Source organism: Pristiophorus japonicus, chromosome 3 (assembly GCF_044704955.1).
Source record: "Pristiophorus japonicus isolate sPriJap1 chromosome 3, sPriJap1.hap1, whole genome shotgun sequence".
NCBI classification, from domain to species: Eukaryota; Metazoa; Chordata; class Chondrichthyes; family Pristiophoridae; genus Pristiophorus; species Pristiophorus japonicus.
In genome coordinates this window covers 26,409,905-26,427,001 of record NC_091979.1, presented here as the reverse complement: position 1 = coordinate 26,427,001, position 17,097 = coordinate 26,409,905, and the positions used below count along the sequence as shown (strand labels likewise).

General features: G+C 50.3%; 1 protein-coding gene across 1 annotated transcript in view; it reads left to right on the top strand.

Annotated features, from left to right (window-relative positions):
• LOC139253683 (myc box-dependent-interacting protein 1-like) overlaps window positions 1-5,095 on the top strand; it is a 236,543-nt gene extending 231,448 nt beyond the window's left edge. The window contains exon 18 of the mRNA XM_070873516.1: window positions 5,018-5,095. Within this exon, the coding sequence (XP_070729617.1) occupies window positions 5,018-5,095 (78 nt within the window). The remainder of the gene's footprint in view (window positions 1-5,017) is intronic.
• Window positions 5,096-17,097: the final 12,002 nt, after the last annotated feature.

Here is a 17,097-nt window from a genome sequence, read left to right as displayed (position 1 = left end):
ACAGTGCCTGCAAGCCATTTGGGCCCTGCAGTGTAATTAAGGGCAAAAACAGGGTCATTGACATCAATATATCGCGCCCTCGCATTCCTGTCATGGTAGTCACATTGTGACTGACGCCTGCTCTCAACAATTTCTTTCATAGTCGGGTGTATAAGGGATAACCTGGTTTTGAGCATCCTTTTCATTAGCAGCTCTGTGGGTGGAACCCCTGTGAGCGAGTGTGGTCGGGATCTATTGGCCAACAGGAGGCATGATAAGCGGCTTTGTAGGGAACCCCCTTGGATTCTGAGCATCCCCTGTTTGATTATCTGCACTGCTCGTTCCGCCTGGCCGTTTGAGGCCGGCTTGAACGGTGCCGTTCTGACATGGTTAATTCCATTGCCTGCCATGAAGTCCTGGAATTCAGTGCTTGTGAAGCACGAGCCATTGTCGCTGACCAAGACGTCCAGTAGACCATGGGCGGCGAACATTGCCCGTAGACTTTCTACCATGGCAGAAGATGTGCTTGAATTTAAAATGGCACACTCAATCCATTTGGAGTAGACGTCAACTACAACCAAAAACATTTTTCCCATGAAAAGACCTGCGTAGTCCACATGGACGCGTGACCATGGCTTGGCGGGCCAGGACCAGGGGCTAAGGGGGACTTCCCTGGGTGCGTTACCCAGCTGAGCACATGTGTTGCACCTGCGAACACAAAGTTCCAGGTCTGCATCTATTGCTGACCACCAAACGTGTGACCTAGCAATTGCCTTCATCATGACAATGCCCGGGTGCTCATTGTGAAGTTCTCTGATAAACACCTCTCTGCCCTTCTGGGGCATGACTACTCAGTTTCCCCACAGTAGGCAATTGGCCTGAATCGAGAGTTCATCCTTGCGCCTATGAAACGGTTTAAACTCCTCAGGGCATGCCCCGTACATGGCTGCCCAGTCCCCATTCAGGACACATTTCTTAACTAAAGACAGTAGCGGGTCTTTATTTGTCCAGACTTTAATTGATGGGCTGTCACAGGTGAGCCTTCGCTTTCGAAAGCTTCAACAGCCATGACCATCTCAGCAGCATGCTCAGCTGTTCCCTCAGTGGTGACTAGTGGGAGCCTGCTGAGTGCATCGGCACAGTTTTCAGTGCCCGGTCTGTGCCAAATTGTGTACTCATAGGCGGCTAACGTAAGTGCCCACCTCTGTATGCGGGCCGATGCATTTGCATTTATGGCCTTGTTGTCGGCCAAAAGGAACGTTAGGGATTTGTGATCCGTCTCCAGCTCAAATTTCCTGCCAAACAGGTACTGGTGCATATTTTTTTTTTTACTGCATATACACATGCTAGCGCTTCCTTTTCTACCATCCCGTAGCCCCTTTCTGCCTGGGACAGACTTATGGAGGCATAAGCTACCGGCTGTAACTGACCATTGACATTCACATGCTGCAACACACACCCGACCCCATAGGACGACACATCACAAGTTAAAACTAGTTTCTGACACAGGTCATATAACGTTAACAGTTTGTTGGAGCATAACAAATTGCGTGCTCTATCAAAAGCCCTTTCCTGGCTGTCTCCCCAGACCCAATCACGACCTTTGCGTAGGAGCACGTGTAGCGGCTCTAGCAGCGTGCTCAATTTGGGAAGAAAGTTCCCAAAATAGTTCAGGAGCCCCAGGAACGAACGCAGCTCCGTCGCGTTACGGGGTCTGGGTGCTCTCTGGATCGCTTCCGTTTTGGACGCAGTAGGTCTGATCCCATCTGCTGCTACCCTCATCCCCAGGAATTCACCTCTGGAGCTAAGAAGACGCACTTTGCCTTTTTCAGTCGCAGCCCTACCCGGTCCAGTCTGCGTAGCACCTCCTCCAGGTTGTGGAGGTGATCTTCAGTATCGCGACCCGTGATGAGGATGTCGTTTTGAAAAACCACCGTCCTTGGAATCGACTTGAGGAGGCTTTCCATTTTTCGCTGAAAGATCGCGGCGGCCAAATGAATCCCGAACGGACATCTGTTGTACTTAAACAACCCCTTGTGCATCGTGATGGTGGTCAGCTTCTTCGACTCACTTGCCAGGTCCTGGGTCATGTAAGCTGAGGTCAGGTCCAGTTTTGAAAAAATTTGCCACCGGATAGCGTCGCAAAGAGGTCCTCCGCTCTCGGTAGCGGGTACTGGTCTTGGAGTGACACCTGATTGATGGTGGCCTTGTAATCGCCACATATCCTGATCGACCCATCCACCTTTACCGGCACAATCGGGCTCGCCCAGTCACTGAATTCGACTGGCGAGATGATGCCTTCCCTCAGCAGGCGGTCCAATTCGCATTCTATCTTTTCCCGCATCACGTACGGCACCGCTCTGGCTTTGTGGTGTACTGGCCTGGCATCCGGGTTTATGTGAATCACTACCTTGGCCCCCATGAAAGTGCCGATGCCGGGTTGAAATAATGAGGCAAATTTGTCCAGGATCTGTGAGCGTGATACTCGCTCCACAGAAGAAATTGTATTGACATCGCCCCATTTCCAGTTCATGACAGCAAGCCAACTCCTCCCCAGTAGTGCGGGACCGTCCCCCGGGACAATCCAGAGTGGAAACCTGTTCTCCGAATCTTTGTGGGTCACGACTACCGTGGCACTGCCTAGCACCGGAATTATCTTCTTTGTATATGTCCGTAGCAGTGCGTCAATCGGCAATAATTTTGGCCTCCTGGCCTTGAACACCCACAACCTTTCGAACTGTTTGATGCTCATCAGGGACTGGCTGGCCCCCGTGTCTAGCTCCATTAATACTGGGATGCCATTGAGGAGCACTTTCATCATTATCGGTGGCGTCCTGTATATGAACTGTATATGTGCTCCACATGAACTCGCTGAACTTCAGCTTCCAGCGATTTCCCCCAGTATTCATTTGGCCTCGTAAGTCTTACATCGGGCCCGTCCTCCTCGTACATCAACCTGGCTGCAGGCTTCCTGCACATACACGCCAAGTGACCACTGACGTTGCAGTTTCTGCAGGTATATTGCTGATACCTGCAAGCTCTGGCTCCACACCTCCAGCATGAGCTGGAGGCCCCGTTGTTGGAAACAAAATGTCCATCACCAGTCGATTGTCTCTCACTGTCTCTGTAACTGTCCTTACATGCACCATTAACAGGTGTTGATGACCCCATTACTGGTCACATTGTCCATTGCGATGGCATGAATCGCCGTTCAGCTAGCCATTGTCTCTGTTGAATTCCCCCTTTGGGTTCGACTTCATGCTGGGGCATGTCCGATTGTCCTTGTCTGCCTCGAGAACTGTGTGCTGCATTAACAATGTTGACTCCCTGGTGGTTTGCCGCATTTGAGCCAAGATTTTTGTCATACATCATTCTGGTCTCTTCCTCCCCTGAGATAATTGTCTGGGCTATCAGAGCCGCCGCTTCCAAGGTCAAGTCTTTGGTCACAATCAGTTTCCTGAAAACCCCAGCATGCCCATGCCCTCAATAAAAAAAGTCTCGCAGCATCTCTGCTCTGCATGCATCTGGAAACTTACATAGGCTCACCAGTCGACGGAGATCTACCACGAAGTCTGGAACGCTTTGCCCTTCTCACCACCGGTGCATGTAAAACCGGTGTCTCGCCATGTGCATGCTGCTCGCCGGTTTAAAGTATTCCCCGATCAACTTACTGAGCTCTTCAAATGTCTTGACCGCCGGCTTCTCTGGCGCGAGAAGGTCCTTCATCAGGGAGTACCTTCTGGATCCACAAACCGTCAGGAGATGAGCCCTGCGTTTGTCGGCTGAATCCTGTCCCAATCATTCCTTAGTGACAAAACTTTGCTGTAGTCTCTCAATAAAGTTGTCCCAATCATCACCAGCACAGTACCTCTCTTCTGTGCTGCTAGTGGCCATGCTCGCGTGGTTTAAATCCCAGTTTCTCGTCGCCAATGATATGTCCTTACTATACAATATAAATGCACATGAGGCCCATACTTGAGAGAAGGTCACTCTGTGACCTGTTACCTTTATTACCAAGAACTCAAGAGGCAGACGGTGGGTGGAGCTTCCGCTTTTATACTGGAAAAGTCCAGGTTAGGAGTGTCTCCCACAAGTTCGCCCCCTGTGGTCAGTGTTCACAAGGTGTTCAACTTCGGTCAGCTTATACATGGGTTACAATGACAGTTGAATATATAACACTTTCTTTATAATAAAAGACACAATTAAAATCAACCTCCGAATGAAAAATCCAGAAACCCAGGACTGAACGCACAATAAACACTGGACACTATAAACAACCACTCACAAGAAATCCTGTCATTCAAGTTTTAACAATATGCCCAGACATGTTCAACCTACCACCTCCGTAACATTGCATGTCTCCGCACTTGCCTCAGCTCGTCCGCTGCTGAAACCCTCATCCAGACCTTTGTTATCTCTAGGCTTGACTATTCCGATGCTCTCCTGGCTGGCCTCCCACCTTCTACCCTCCGTAAACTTGAGCTCATCCAAAAACTCTGCTGCCCGTGTTCTAACTCGCATTAAGTCCAGTCCACCCATCACTTCCTGTGCTCGCTGACCTACATTGGCTCCCGGCCCAGCAACGCCTCAAATTTAAAATTCTCAGACTTGTGTTCAAATCCCTCCATGGCCTTGCCCCTCTTTGGCCGTGAGGGGGCTTGACAAGGTGGATGCAGAGAGGATATTTCCACTGATGGGGGAGACAAGAACTAGGGGGCATAATCTTAGAATAAGGGGCCGCCCATTTAAAACTGAGATGAGGAGAAATTTCTTCTCTCAGAGGGTTGTAAATCTGTGGAATTCGCTGCCTCAAAGAGCTGTGGAAGCTGGGACACTGATATATTTAAGACAGACGTAGATAGTTTTTTAACCGATAAGGGAATAAGGGGTTATGGGGGCAGGCTGGGAAGTGGACCTGAGTCCATGATCGGATCAGCCAAGATAGTATTAAATGGCGGAGCAGGCTCGAGGAGCCAAATGGCCGACTCCTGTTCCCATTTCTTATGTTCTTATGTTCTTATAATTTTCCGTACCACAGCGGGACGTGGCGGGCTATGTCGATGGCGAGTCACAGCCCAGCTACTGGCTGCATCCCAGCCTCCAACTTTCCAGTTGATACAGCTTGTTGAGCCCGCTCAGCGTGTTTCCCGGGCCAATTGAAGGAAGCGGGCTGGTGACCATGTGCAACTTTACTTTGACAGTTGTGCTGTCAGTGTTCTACGGCACTGAGCTGCTGCAAACACTGACAAGCGCTGCACAGAGAACGTAAGAACATAAGAATTAGGAACAGGAGTAGGCCATCTAGCCCCTCGAGCCTGCTCCGCCATTCAACAAGATCATGGCTGATCTGGCCGTGGACTCAGCTCCACTTACCCGCCCGCTCCCCATAACCCTTAATTCCCTTATTGGTTAAAAATCTATCTATCTGTGATTTGAATACGTTCAATGAGCTAGCCTCAACTGCTTCCTTGGGCAGAGAATTCCACAGATTCACAACCCTCTGGGAGAAGAAATTCCTTCTCAACTCGGTTTTAAATTGGCTCCCCCGTATTTTGAGGCTGTGTCCCCTAGTTCTAGCCTCCCCTACCAGTGGAAACAACCTCTCTGCCTCCATCTTGTCTATCCCTTTCATTATTTTAAATGTTTCTATAAGATCGCCCCTCATCCTTCTGAACTCCATCGAGTAAAGACCCAGTCTACTCAATGTATCATCATAAGGTAACCCCCTCATCTCCGCAATCAGCCTAGTGAATCGTCTCTGTACCCCCTCAAAAGCTAGAATATCCTTCCTTAAGTAAGGTGACCAAAACTGCACGCAGTACCCCAGGTGTGGCCTTACCAATACCCTATACAGTTGCAGAAGGACCTTCCTGCTTTTGTACTCCATCCCTCTTGCAATGAAGGCCAACATTGCATTCGTCTTCCCGATTACCTGCTGCACCTGCAAACTAACTTTTTAGGATTCATGCACAAGGACCCCCAGGTCCCTCTGCACCGCAGCATGTTGTAATTTCTCCCCATTCAAATAATATTCCCTTTTACTGTTTTTTTTCCCAAGGTGGATGACCTCACACTTTCCGTAATTGTATTCCATCTGCCAAACCTTCGCCCATTCGCTTAACCTATCCAAATCTCTTTGCAGCCACTCTGTGTCCTCTACACAACCCGCTTTCCCACTAATCTTTGTGTCATCTGCAAATTTTGTTGCACTACACTCTGTCCCCTCTTCCAGATCATCTATGTATATTGTAAACAATTGTGGTCCCAGCACCAATCCCTGTGGCACACCACTAACCACCGATTTCCAACCCGAAAAGGACCCATTTATCCCGACTCTCTGCTTTCTGTTAGCCAGCCAATTTTCGATCCATGCTAATACATTTCCTTTGACTCCGCGTACCTTTATCTTCTGCAGTAATCTTTTGTGTGGCACCTTTTGGAAATCTAAATACACCACATCCACTGGTACACCTCTATCCACCATGTTATATCCTCAAAGAATTCCAGTAAATTAGTTAAACATGATTTCCCCTTCATGAATCCATGCTGCGTCTGCTTGATTGCACTATTCCTATCTAGATGTCCCGCTGTTTCTTCCTTAATGATAGTTTCAAGCATTTTCCCCACTACAGATGTTAAACTAACTGGCCTATAGTTACCTGCCTTTTGTCTGCCCCCTTTGTTAAACAGAGGCGTTACATTAGCTGCTTTCCAATCCGCTGGTACCTCCCCAGAGTCCAGAGAATTTTGGTAGATTATAATGAATGCATCTGCTATAACTTCCGGCATCTCTTTTAATACCCTGGGATGCATTTCATCAGGACCAGGGGACTTGTCTACCTTGAGTCCCATTAGCCTGTCCAGCACTACCCCCCTAGTGATAGTGATAGTGATTGTCTCAAGGTCCTCCCTTCCCACATTCCCGTGACCATCAATTTTTGGCATGGTTTTTGTGTCTTCCACTGTGAAGACCGAAGCAAAATAATTGTTTAAGGTCTCAGCCATTTCCACATTTCCCATTATTAATCCCCCTTCTCATCTTCTAAGGGACCAACATTTACTTTAGTCACTCTTTTCCGTTTTATATATCTGTAAAAGCTTTTACTATCTGTTTTTATGTTTTGTGCAAGTTTACCTTCGAAATCTATCTTTCCTTTCTTTATTGCTTTTTTAGTCATTCTTTGCTGTTGTTTAAAATGTTCCCAATCCTCTAGTTTCCCACTAACCTTGGCCACCTTATACGCATTGGTCTTTGATTTGATACTCTCCTTTATTTCCTTGGTTGTCCACGGCTGGTTATCCCTTCTCTTACCGCCCTTCTTTTTCACTGGAATATATTTTTGTTGAGCACTATGAAAGAGCTCCTTAAAAGTCCTTCACTGTTCCTCAATTGTGCCACCGTTTAGTCTGTGTTTCCAGTCTACTTTAGGCAACTCTGCCCTCATCCCACTGTAGTCCCCTTTGTTTAAGCATAGTACGCTCGTTTCTGACACAACTTCCTCACCCTCAATCTGTGTTACAAATTCAACCATATTGTGATCACTCATTCCGAGAGGATCTTTTACTAGGAGATCGTTTATTTTTCCTGTCTCATTACACAGGACCAGATCTAAGATAGCTTGCTCCCTTGTAGGTTCTATAACATACTGTTCTAAGAAACAATCCCGTATGCATTCTATGAATTCCTCCTCCAGGCACAGGGTTGCACCCAGGCTCTCCCATCACTCCCTCCAGATGCTAATGGAAGGAGTCACAGTATGCAGGGAGGTCCTCTTCCCTTCCAGGACACCAACGCAGCCTGGTTGCACACTGCACAGGAGGGCATTAGCAGGGATGTGGTCAGGAGGACCTGGCTGCAGTGGCACAACCTTTCAATGACCTCAGTAGATCACGAAACGTTACTGCAAAGCCACACTCAACCTCATCCTGCTGTGTCTCTCTTCACATCCCCATCACTCTGCCTTCACTACCCTACACCTGCACACCCTTACTCACACCAACTTACCTTGCACCTCCACCTATCCCCCTCTATCTATATTATCACATCACCATCTCACTAACCACCCTTCACACTTACCCTCATCCTCATTCAATCATACCAACTAATAACACACAAGGGTAGGAACTTGGGTGTTTTGTCCAATGTTCATGTGAAGTTTCCGTTGATGTGGTGTCAGACATTGAAATCGTTATTTTCAAAACTTTGGGGGAGAAGGTTGCATGGTTTGTGCCTCCCAGGGCGCTGATGGGGTGCAAACAATTTCTGGCCCAGGGCACGGGTACCACGACTGCCTCCCGCGAAATTCCCGGTCGGGCCCCGCTCCCACCAGTAGCGCTCAGGGCCAACGAGGTCACCGGCATGCGTCGCGACCTGTTATCGCCCCGGAGTGGTAATTGGGTTAGGTAATGGGGAATTAGCTCAAATGGTAGAGCGCTTGCTTAGCATGTGAGAGATAGCGGGATCGATGCCTGCGGTCTCCACTCTGCTTAGTTTGCAGGTGCAGCAGGTAATCAGGAAGGCGAATGGAATGTTGGCCTTCATTGCGAGAGGGATAGAGTGCAAAAGCAGGGAGGTCCTGCTGCAACTGTATAGGGTATTGGTGAGGCCGCACCTGGAGTACTGCGTGCAGTTTTGGTCACCTTACTTAGCTTTGGAGGGGGTACAGAGACGATTCACTAGGCTGATTGCGGAGATGAGGGGGTTACCTTATGATGATAGATTGAGTAGACTGGGTCTTTACTCGTTGGAGTTCAGAAGGATGAGTGGTGATCTTATAGAAACATTTAAAATAATGAAAGGGATAGACAAGTTAGAGGCAGAGAGGTTGTTTCCACTGGTCGGGGAGACTAGAACTAGGGGGCACAGCCTCAAATTACGGGGGAGCCAATTTAAAACCGAGTTGAGAAGGAATTTCTTCTCCCAGAGGGTTGTGAATCTGTGGAATTCTCTGCCCAAGGAAGCAGTTGAGGCTAGCTCATTGAACGTATTCAAATCACAGATAGATAGATTTTTAACCAATAAGGGAATTAAGGATTACGGGGAGCGGGCGGGTAAGTGGAGCTGAGTCCACGGCCAGATCAGCCATGATCTTGTTGAATGGCGGAGCAGGCTCGAGGGGCTAGATGGCCTACTCCTGTTCCTAATTCTTATGTTCTTATGTTCTTATGCCCCACGTGGTTGCCGCTGGCGATGACAGCGCCAGATTCGTGGGTTGCGAAACCCGGGGCCGCACTCCGCTCGTGGGGCGAAAATTAAAGAGGAGTTGCAGGCACCGCTGAAACCGGCCTCTCGCTGAAGATCTTGCGGGTCATCAAATGGAGTCCCCTCATCCCCACTGCAGAGCTCGCAATGTACCCCTCCCCTTTCGTGGTCATCGTGAATCCTGGCCAGCGCTACTTGGTGTTCCCCGTAGCGCTGGAAAATTCCCGTGCTCGGCGCGCCAGTCTCGCCCCCGAGAGGAAGTTGAACACCCAACATTGCGCTCGATTTCCTTTTGGGGGCAGTACCCCCAATTTTGCGGCCGGGGCAGGACTCCCGTGCTGGGCACCGGAAGTCCGACCTCGCCTCGGTTGCCACTCCCAAACGGGCCATAACAGAATTTTGGCCCCTTTGCTTTCTTGGGCAGATTTGTGTGCACTTTTGGAAGTGGCTTTGTAAGTTGCAGTGACATAACGCTGCCCCCCCCCCCCCCCCCCCCACTGCCACCCCCCTCCCTCAATAGCAACAAGTGTAAAAGTAATGTCTTGGGTATTTTAGGGATGCTTTATATTGCTGGTGTGGGGTGGTGCCAACCGAGCGTATCATGTGGCAGCCAGGGTGTACAGTGTCAAGTGAAGTAATTCTCGCCATGGTGAAGTCACCCCTGGTGTTCCGGGCAACAATGTGGTCGGGTGCTGATGCCCTGTGTCCTGCAGCATCAGGTGATTGTGGAGAAGGTTGGTGTTGTTGGTGCTGCTGCTGGTGCTGGGGCTGATTGTGGTCAGATTCTGAAGACCAAGGTGAGAGAGTTTCAAGGGCATCCATGCTGATGGAATTGACGGCAGGTGAAGCAGAGATGACAGAAGCGATCTGACAATGGTGGGAGGGTTAATGAGGTCAGACTGCATGGAAACTTGTGTGAAGACTTGCAGCATCCTGAATCTGTAGTGGAAATGCAGGTTAGAGATGCTGGCGCTTCAGGGAATGGCCTCTGACGTCCCGCCTCAGCTTCACAGACGAGGTCTCGGCACAGCGGGAAACCCGTGGGAGACCTGTGAAAGTTAAAAAGCTGGCAAAGGAAGCATTGTTAAGTGGCTGTAAACAAGCTACTAATGATCAAAGAGCAAGTTATTATTTAAATGGAGAAAGATTGCAAAGTACCGCAGTACAGCGGGACCTGGGGGTACTTGTGCATGAAACACAAAAGGATAGTGTGCAGGTACAGCAAGTGATCAGGAAGGCCAATGGAATCTTGGCCTTTATTGCAAAGGGGATGGCGTATAAAAGTAACGAAGTCTTGCTACAGTTATACAAGGTATTGGTGAGGCCACACCTGGAATACTGCGTGCAGTTTTGGTTTCCATATTTACGAAAGGATATACTTGCTTTGGAGGCAGTTCAGAGAAGGTTCACTAGGTTGATTTTGGGGATGAGGGGGATGACTTATGAGGAAAGGTTGAGTAGGTTGGGCCTCTACTCATTGGAATTCAGAAGAATGAGAGGTGATCTTATCGAAACGTATAAGATTATGAGGGGGCTTGACAAGGTGGATGCAGAGAGGATGTTTCCACTGATGGGGGAGACTAGAACGAGAGGGCATGATCTTAGAATAAGGGGCCGCACATTTAAAACAGAGATGAGTAGAAATTTCTTCTCTCAGAGGGTTGTAAATCTGTGGAATTCGCTGCCTCAGAGAGCTGTGGAACCTGGGACATTGAATACATTTAAGACAGAAATAGACAGTTTCTTAAACGATGAAGGGTTATGGAAAGCGGGCAGGGAAGTGGACCTGAGTCCATGATCGGATCAGCCATGATTGTATTAAATGGCGGAGCAGGCTCGAGGGGCCATGTGGCCTACTCCTCCTATTTGTTATGATTTGACCGCTGCCTGTCGGGTCTGCTCAGTGCTGGGGGTACATCGGGAAAGGCAGGTTTATGCGTTTTGACAGAGCATACGTTGAGTGCCAGCAAAATCATGCCTTTAGCTCTGTAACCTCTTCCAGCCCTACAACCCTCAAAATCTCTGCACTCTTCAGAGTCTGGCCTCTTGCGTATCCCCCATTTCCATCACTCCACTATTGGCGGCCGTGCCTTCAGCTGCCTAGGCCCTAAGTTCTGGAATTCCCGACCAAACCCTCTATGCCTCTTTAACTCTCTCTTCCTGCTCCTATTCCTTATGTTATTATTTCTTATGTTCCTGTAAAACACGCCTTAAAACCTACCTCTTTAACCAAGCTCTGGGTCACCTGCCCTAATATCTCCTTATGTGGCTCGGTGTCAAATTTTGTTTGATAACCGCTTCTGTGTAGTTGCCTTGGGATGTTTTACTATGTCAAAGGTGCCATATAGCTGTAAGTGTGATGGCTGGTGTGCAACGGTCACCACACGTTAAAAAAATCCACGTACAGGCATCTTCCACCCCCTTCAATTGGAGTTCAGGACTGGAACATTGGGTCCTTCATTGAAACATCTGTGAACTCTTGTGGAAGCAAGTCATGCTCGTTCGAGGGACCGCCTATGATAGATGCAAGCTACTGTTTTTGAAATACATCACCCATTTTATGGAGTTAAGTTGTGGGCCCAAGAAAATCAGCCAATTGAGATCGGCCTGAACTCATTGAAATTTCCATCAATTTAGGCCCCAGCGGTAGTATTGTGTCCAATTCTGGGCACCACACTTTAGGAAGAATGTCAAGGCCTTCGAGAGGGTACAGAGGAGGTTTACTAGAATGGTACCAGGGATGAGGGACTTCAGTTATGTAAAGAGTCTGGAGAAGCTGGGATTCTTCTCCTTAGAGCAAAGAAAGTTAAGGGGAGCTTTAATAGAGGTATTCGAAATTATGAAGGGTTTCGATAGATTAGATGGGGGAAACTATTTCCACTGGCAGGAGGGTCGGTAAGCGGAGGACACAGATTTAAGGTAATTGGCAAAAAAGCCAGGGGGGATATGGGGATTTTTTTTTAATGCTGCATGTGGCTATAAGAACATAAGAAATAGGAGCAGGAGTAGGCCATTTGGCCCCTCGAGCCTGCTCCGCCATTCAATAAGATCATGGCTGATCTGATCTTGGCCTCAACTCCACCTGCTCCCCATAACCGTCGACCCCCGCACCCCCTCCCATCGTTCAAAAATCTGTCTACCTCCGCCTTAAGTCCTTAAATACATTCAATGACCCAGTCTCCACAGCTCTCTGGGGCAGAGAATCGAGGAAGACTAGCTTCCACTCTAAAAGTGAGTTCTCAGGTGACTGAACAGTCCAATATGGGAACAACAGTCTCTGTCACAGGTGGGACAGACAGTGGTTGAAGAAAAGGGTGGGTGGGGAGTCTGGTTTGCCGCACGCTCCTTCCGCTGCCTGTGCTTGTTTTCTGCATGCTCTCGGCGACGAGACTCGAGGTGCTCAGCGCCCTCCCAGATGCTCTTCCTCCACTTAGGGCGGTCTTTGGCCAGGGACTCCCAGGTGTCGGTGGGGTTGTTGCACTTTTCCAGGGAGGCTTTGAGGGTGTCCTTGAAATGTTTCCTCTGCCCACCTGGGGCTCGCTTGCTGTGTAGGAATTCCGAGTAGAGCGCTTGCAGTGGGAGTCTTGTGTCAGGCATGCGGACGATGTGGCCCCGCCCAGCGGAGCTGGTCGAGTGTGGTCAGTGCTTCGATGCTGGGGATGTTGGCCTGATCGAGAACACTGACGGTGGTGCGTCTGTCCTCCCTGGGGATTTGCAGGATCTTGCGGAGACAGTGCTGGTGGTATTTCTCCAGCAATTTGAGGTGTCTACTGTATATGGTCCACGTCTCTGAGCCATACAGGAAGGCGGGTACCACCACAGCCCTGTAGACCATGAGCTTGGTGCCAGATTTGAGGGCCTGATCTTCAAACACTCTCTTCCTCAGGCGGCCAAAGGCTGCGCTGGCGCACTGGAGGCTGCCTGAAAGAGTGGTGGAAGCAGCAATGTTTCCGCTAAGGTGAGCGCATGCGTCTGCACAGTAATCTGAAAGTTTGCGCCAGGCCGCTCACCGGCTTTTACATTGTAAATACTGTGCACGCGCAGAAAATTGAAGGTTCTCCACGTTAAAAGACGCAGAACAAAACGGCACTTACGAGGTACGCTGGGCAGCAGATTCAATAGTAACTTTCAAAAGGGGAATTGGATAGATACTTGAGAAGGAGAAATTTGCAGGGCTGTGGGGAAAGAGCAGGGGGGGGAGTGGGACTAAGTGGACCCCAGTGTTTACTGTGCAAAGCAATTGTGATTTGCTTCTGATTAAAGAGGGTTAAAGAAAGTCCATCCACAACTTTTCACTTCATTTATTTCCAAACATTCAATCAGGCACAAATAAACAACATCAATATGTACAAATAACTTAGCAAGCACCTCTGAATTAATCACTTCCTGAAGTAACTCAAACACTTGCAGAAGTGCTGTTGCTGCACAGGTCAGCGGGAGACGGAGAGCCCTCCGTGGTCATTTCAATAACACTGTGAACTGAAACCTTATTGTGGGATCTTCAGGGCTGTGCGGTGTTAAGCTGTTGCCCATTGGGTTATAGAACCCACTTTCAAGATCGTTCTCCCTCAACACCCACCCACCCACCCCCACCCCCCGCCTTGCCCACTTCCTTCGCCCGGCCTTTTCTCCTCTCCTGAAGATGCCAGCTCTTGGTGAGGTACACTTCGACGGGTCCCTCGCCCAATTGACCATCCTTCACGTGTCTGAGCCTCGGTGGCAAGTGTCGGCAGGACATTCAGCCAGCGAAGACCTCACGGCCCACCCAGATCCTGGCCTTGTTCAATATCCACGCACGCACACACTTTCCCATGTAAAATTCCTACAGGGCTTGACAGGGATGTCTCCCCCTGGCTCGGGAGTCTAGAATCAGGGGTCACAGTCTCAGAATAAGGGGTCGGCCATTGAGGACTGAGATGAGGAGAAATCTCTTCACTCAGAGGGTTGTGAATCTCTGGAATTCTCTACCCCAGAGGGCTGTGGAGGCTCAGTCGTTGAGTATATTCAAGGCAGAGATCGATAGATTTTTCGAAGTCTAAGGGAATCGAGAGATATGGGGATAGTGCAGGAAGGTGGAGTTGAGATCAAAGATCAGCCAGGATCTCACTGAATGGCGGAGCAGGCTCGAGGGGCTGAATGGCCTACTCCTGCTCCTATTTCTTATGTTGTTATGTTGCCCAGGAGCCACCAGCTAGTGATCCCTAGTGGGCTGATTTTGCCAACATCGGGCCCAGAGGTGTGGAGACCAATTGGAATGTGCCAACCTTTGGCCTTCTTGAGCTCAGCTTACCAAATACAGGCCAGGCATTGAGCCTGTGAACATCTGGTCAGCACTAAGCCCCAAGGAGCATTGAACCACTGAACTTTCAGTGCCAGTGAGGGGGGGGGGATGGGGAGGGGTAGGGGGTGGTGGGGGGCATGGGGAGGGGTAAGGGAAGGGGTAGAGGGCGGGGACAGTGGCAGTAGGGGCGGGGGCGGGGGCGGGGAGGGGTAGGGGAGGGGGAGGGTTAGAGGGAGGGGACGGTGGTGGTGGGGGATTAGGGGGAGGGATAGGGGGAGAGGGTGGTGGCAGTGGGGGCGGGTAGCGGGGGTTGTAGGGGTTGGGGACAATGGGGGGGAGGGGAGGGGTAGGGGAGAGGATGGTGGCAGTGGGGAGGGGAGGGGGGTGTAGGGGGGGAGGGGTAGGGGAGAGGGTGTTGGGAGTGGGGAGAGGAGGGGTAGGGGGAAGGGATGGTGGCAGTGGGGGGCGGTAGGGGGAGGGGGAGGGGAGGGGGCGGTGGCAGTGGGGGGGGTAGGGGAGTTGTAGGGGGAGGGGGCAGTGGGGGGGGAGTGATAGGGGGTGGGGTAGGGAGGGGGGTGTAGGGGGAGAGCGCGGTAGGGGGGAGGGGGAGGGATACAGGGAGAGGGTGGTGGCAGTGGGGGGAGTAGGGGGGTTGTAGGGGAAGGGCGTAATGGGGGGGAGGGGGAGGGGGAGGGGGAGGGGGAGAGGATGGTGGCAGTGGGGGGAGTAGGGGGGTTGTAGGGGAAGGGCGTAATGGGAGGGAGGGGGAGAGGATGGTGGCAGTGGGGAGGGGAGGGGGATATAGGTGGAGGGGGAGGGGGAGGGGTAGGGGAGACGGTGTTGGCAGTGGGGAGGGGAGGGGGGTGTAGGGGGAGGGGTAGGGGAGACGGTGTTGGCAGTGGGGAGTGGAGGGGGCTGTGGCAGGAGTTTAAGAGAGTGTCATCACTGCACATTCCAGCTCACTCCTGCATCACAAGGGACAATCGTCTACTTTATACCGAGAGATTATGTTACATGGTCAGTTTTTGGAATATATTTTTACATTACCAGGGAGCCAAGCTTGCTCTTTCTGCCACCACAGCAGTACTGCTCCTGTTTCTTATGTTCTTATGTTCCACCAGGAGTCACCAGATCAGGAGTGGGCTGATTTTTCCAATCACTGGCCCAGAGATGTGGAGACCAATTGGAATGTGGCCAGGACACCGGGGATAACTCCCCTGCTCTTCTTCGAAATAGTGGCCGGGGGGATCTTTTCCGTCCACCTGAGAGGGCAGATGGGGCCTGGGTTTAATGTCTCATCCGAAAGACGGCACCTCTGACCGTGCCCTGCAGCCCTTGCTGGCCCTTCCCGATCGCCTCCCTCCTTCCCAGGACTCGGCTGGAGTCGCATCTTCCCAGACGTTTGTCTCCGCTTCACAGGTGAGCTGCCTGAGGACAGGCGGTGGGGGTCTGCAGCACGCCAGACTGACTAAAATAAAGTCCCAGGCCCGATAACGATCGGGCCTCAAGCCTCAGGCCTCGGGCCTAGTGACCCAGAGCGAATTTCCACCCCGCTGTTCTTGCTCAATCAGGCATTTGGTTAGAATCGAAACGGCTCAAAACACCACCTCCCCTCCCACCCCCCCCACACCCACCAAAACCTTTAACACTTGGGGAGAGCGACATTCCCAGCGGTGAAACTGGTGTTGCAAAAAAAAAAGATGTTAGCGGATGCAATTGTGTAAGGTTTTGGAACCAAGAGGTTGTAAACTGACATAAGGAGAGTTATACATTATATATCATGGGCTCAGTTTTCCCCAAAGCATTTTTTTTTTGGCGTACTTGAAGAGTTACGCCCGATTTTTGGGGGCCCAAGTACGCCAAAAAAAAAAGCGTTGTAAGTTTCCCCGTTGGATCTCTTCATTTTTGCCTGGCCTAGCCCGAGGAGGGTGGAGCCTTGATCTGCGCCAAAAAGATCGGGTTGCCACGGTAACCAGGGACACGATGTGAGCTGAGGCTGCAAAGTGAAGCATACAGCCAGCTCCCAACACATTAAAAGAATTGAAAAACACATAGCATCAACTTATCTCTTTCTCTCTCTCTCTCTCTCTCTCTCTCTTTTTCCCGGACTGTGTGTGTGAACCGGGGACTGAGAATGGGACCGGACAGTCTTCGGGTGGTGTTGGAGGTAAGTTGCTGCTATGTGTTTTTCAATTCTTTCAGTGTGTGCGGGCATCTGCTGCGCCGCTTTCCTGACCTGCACCGATTTCCTTAACTCTCGGGAAGGTTTTTCAGGACAGGCTAACTCCGCTAACTTAATCAGAACTGGAGTAACTCTCAGCTGGCCAAACATCCCTAAATGGCCAGAAGTGGCGTAGGAGGCTGGTTACGCCCCCTTTGGCTGAAAAAAAAAATGACTTAAAAAATTCGGAACGAACTGAGTTACGATGGTGCAAGTTGATTGGGGAAACCGGGGATTTTTAAGTTAGGCCAGAAAAAGCAGCCATGCTCCAAAAAAAAATGGCGCAAATGCTAGGGAAAATTGAGCCCTATTATATAAGGAAAGTTTACTCAGTACCCACCGAGCAGGAAACATGCCTCACAGTGACAGACGTCAAAATCAATGACTTTCTTAAACCAAAATAAGGGAGTCTCG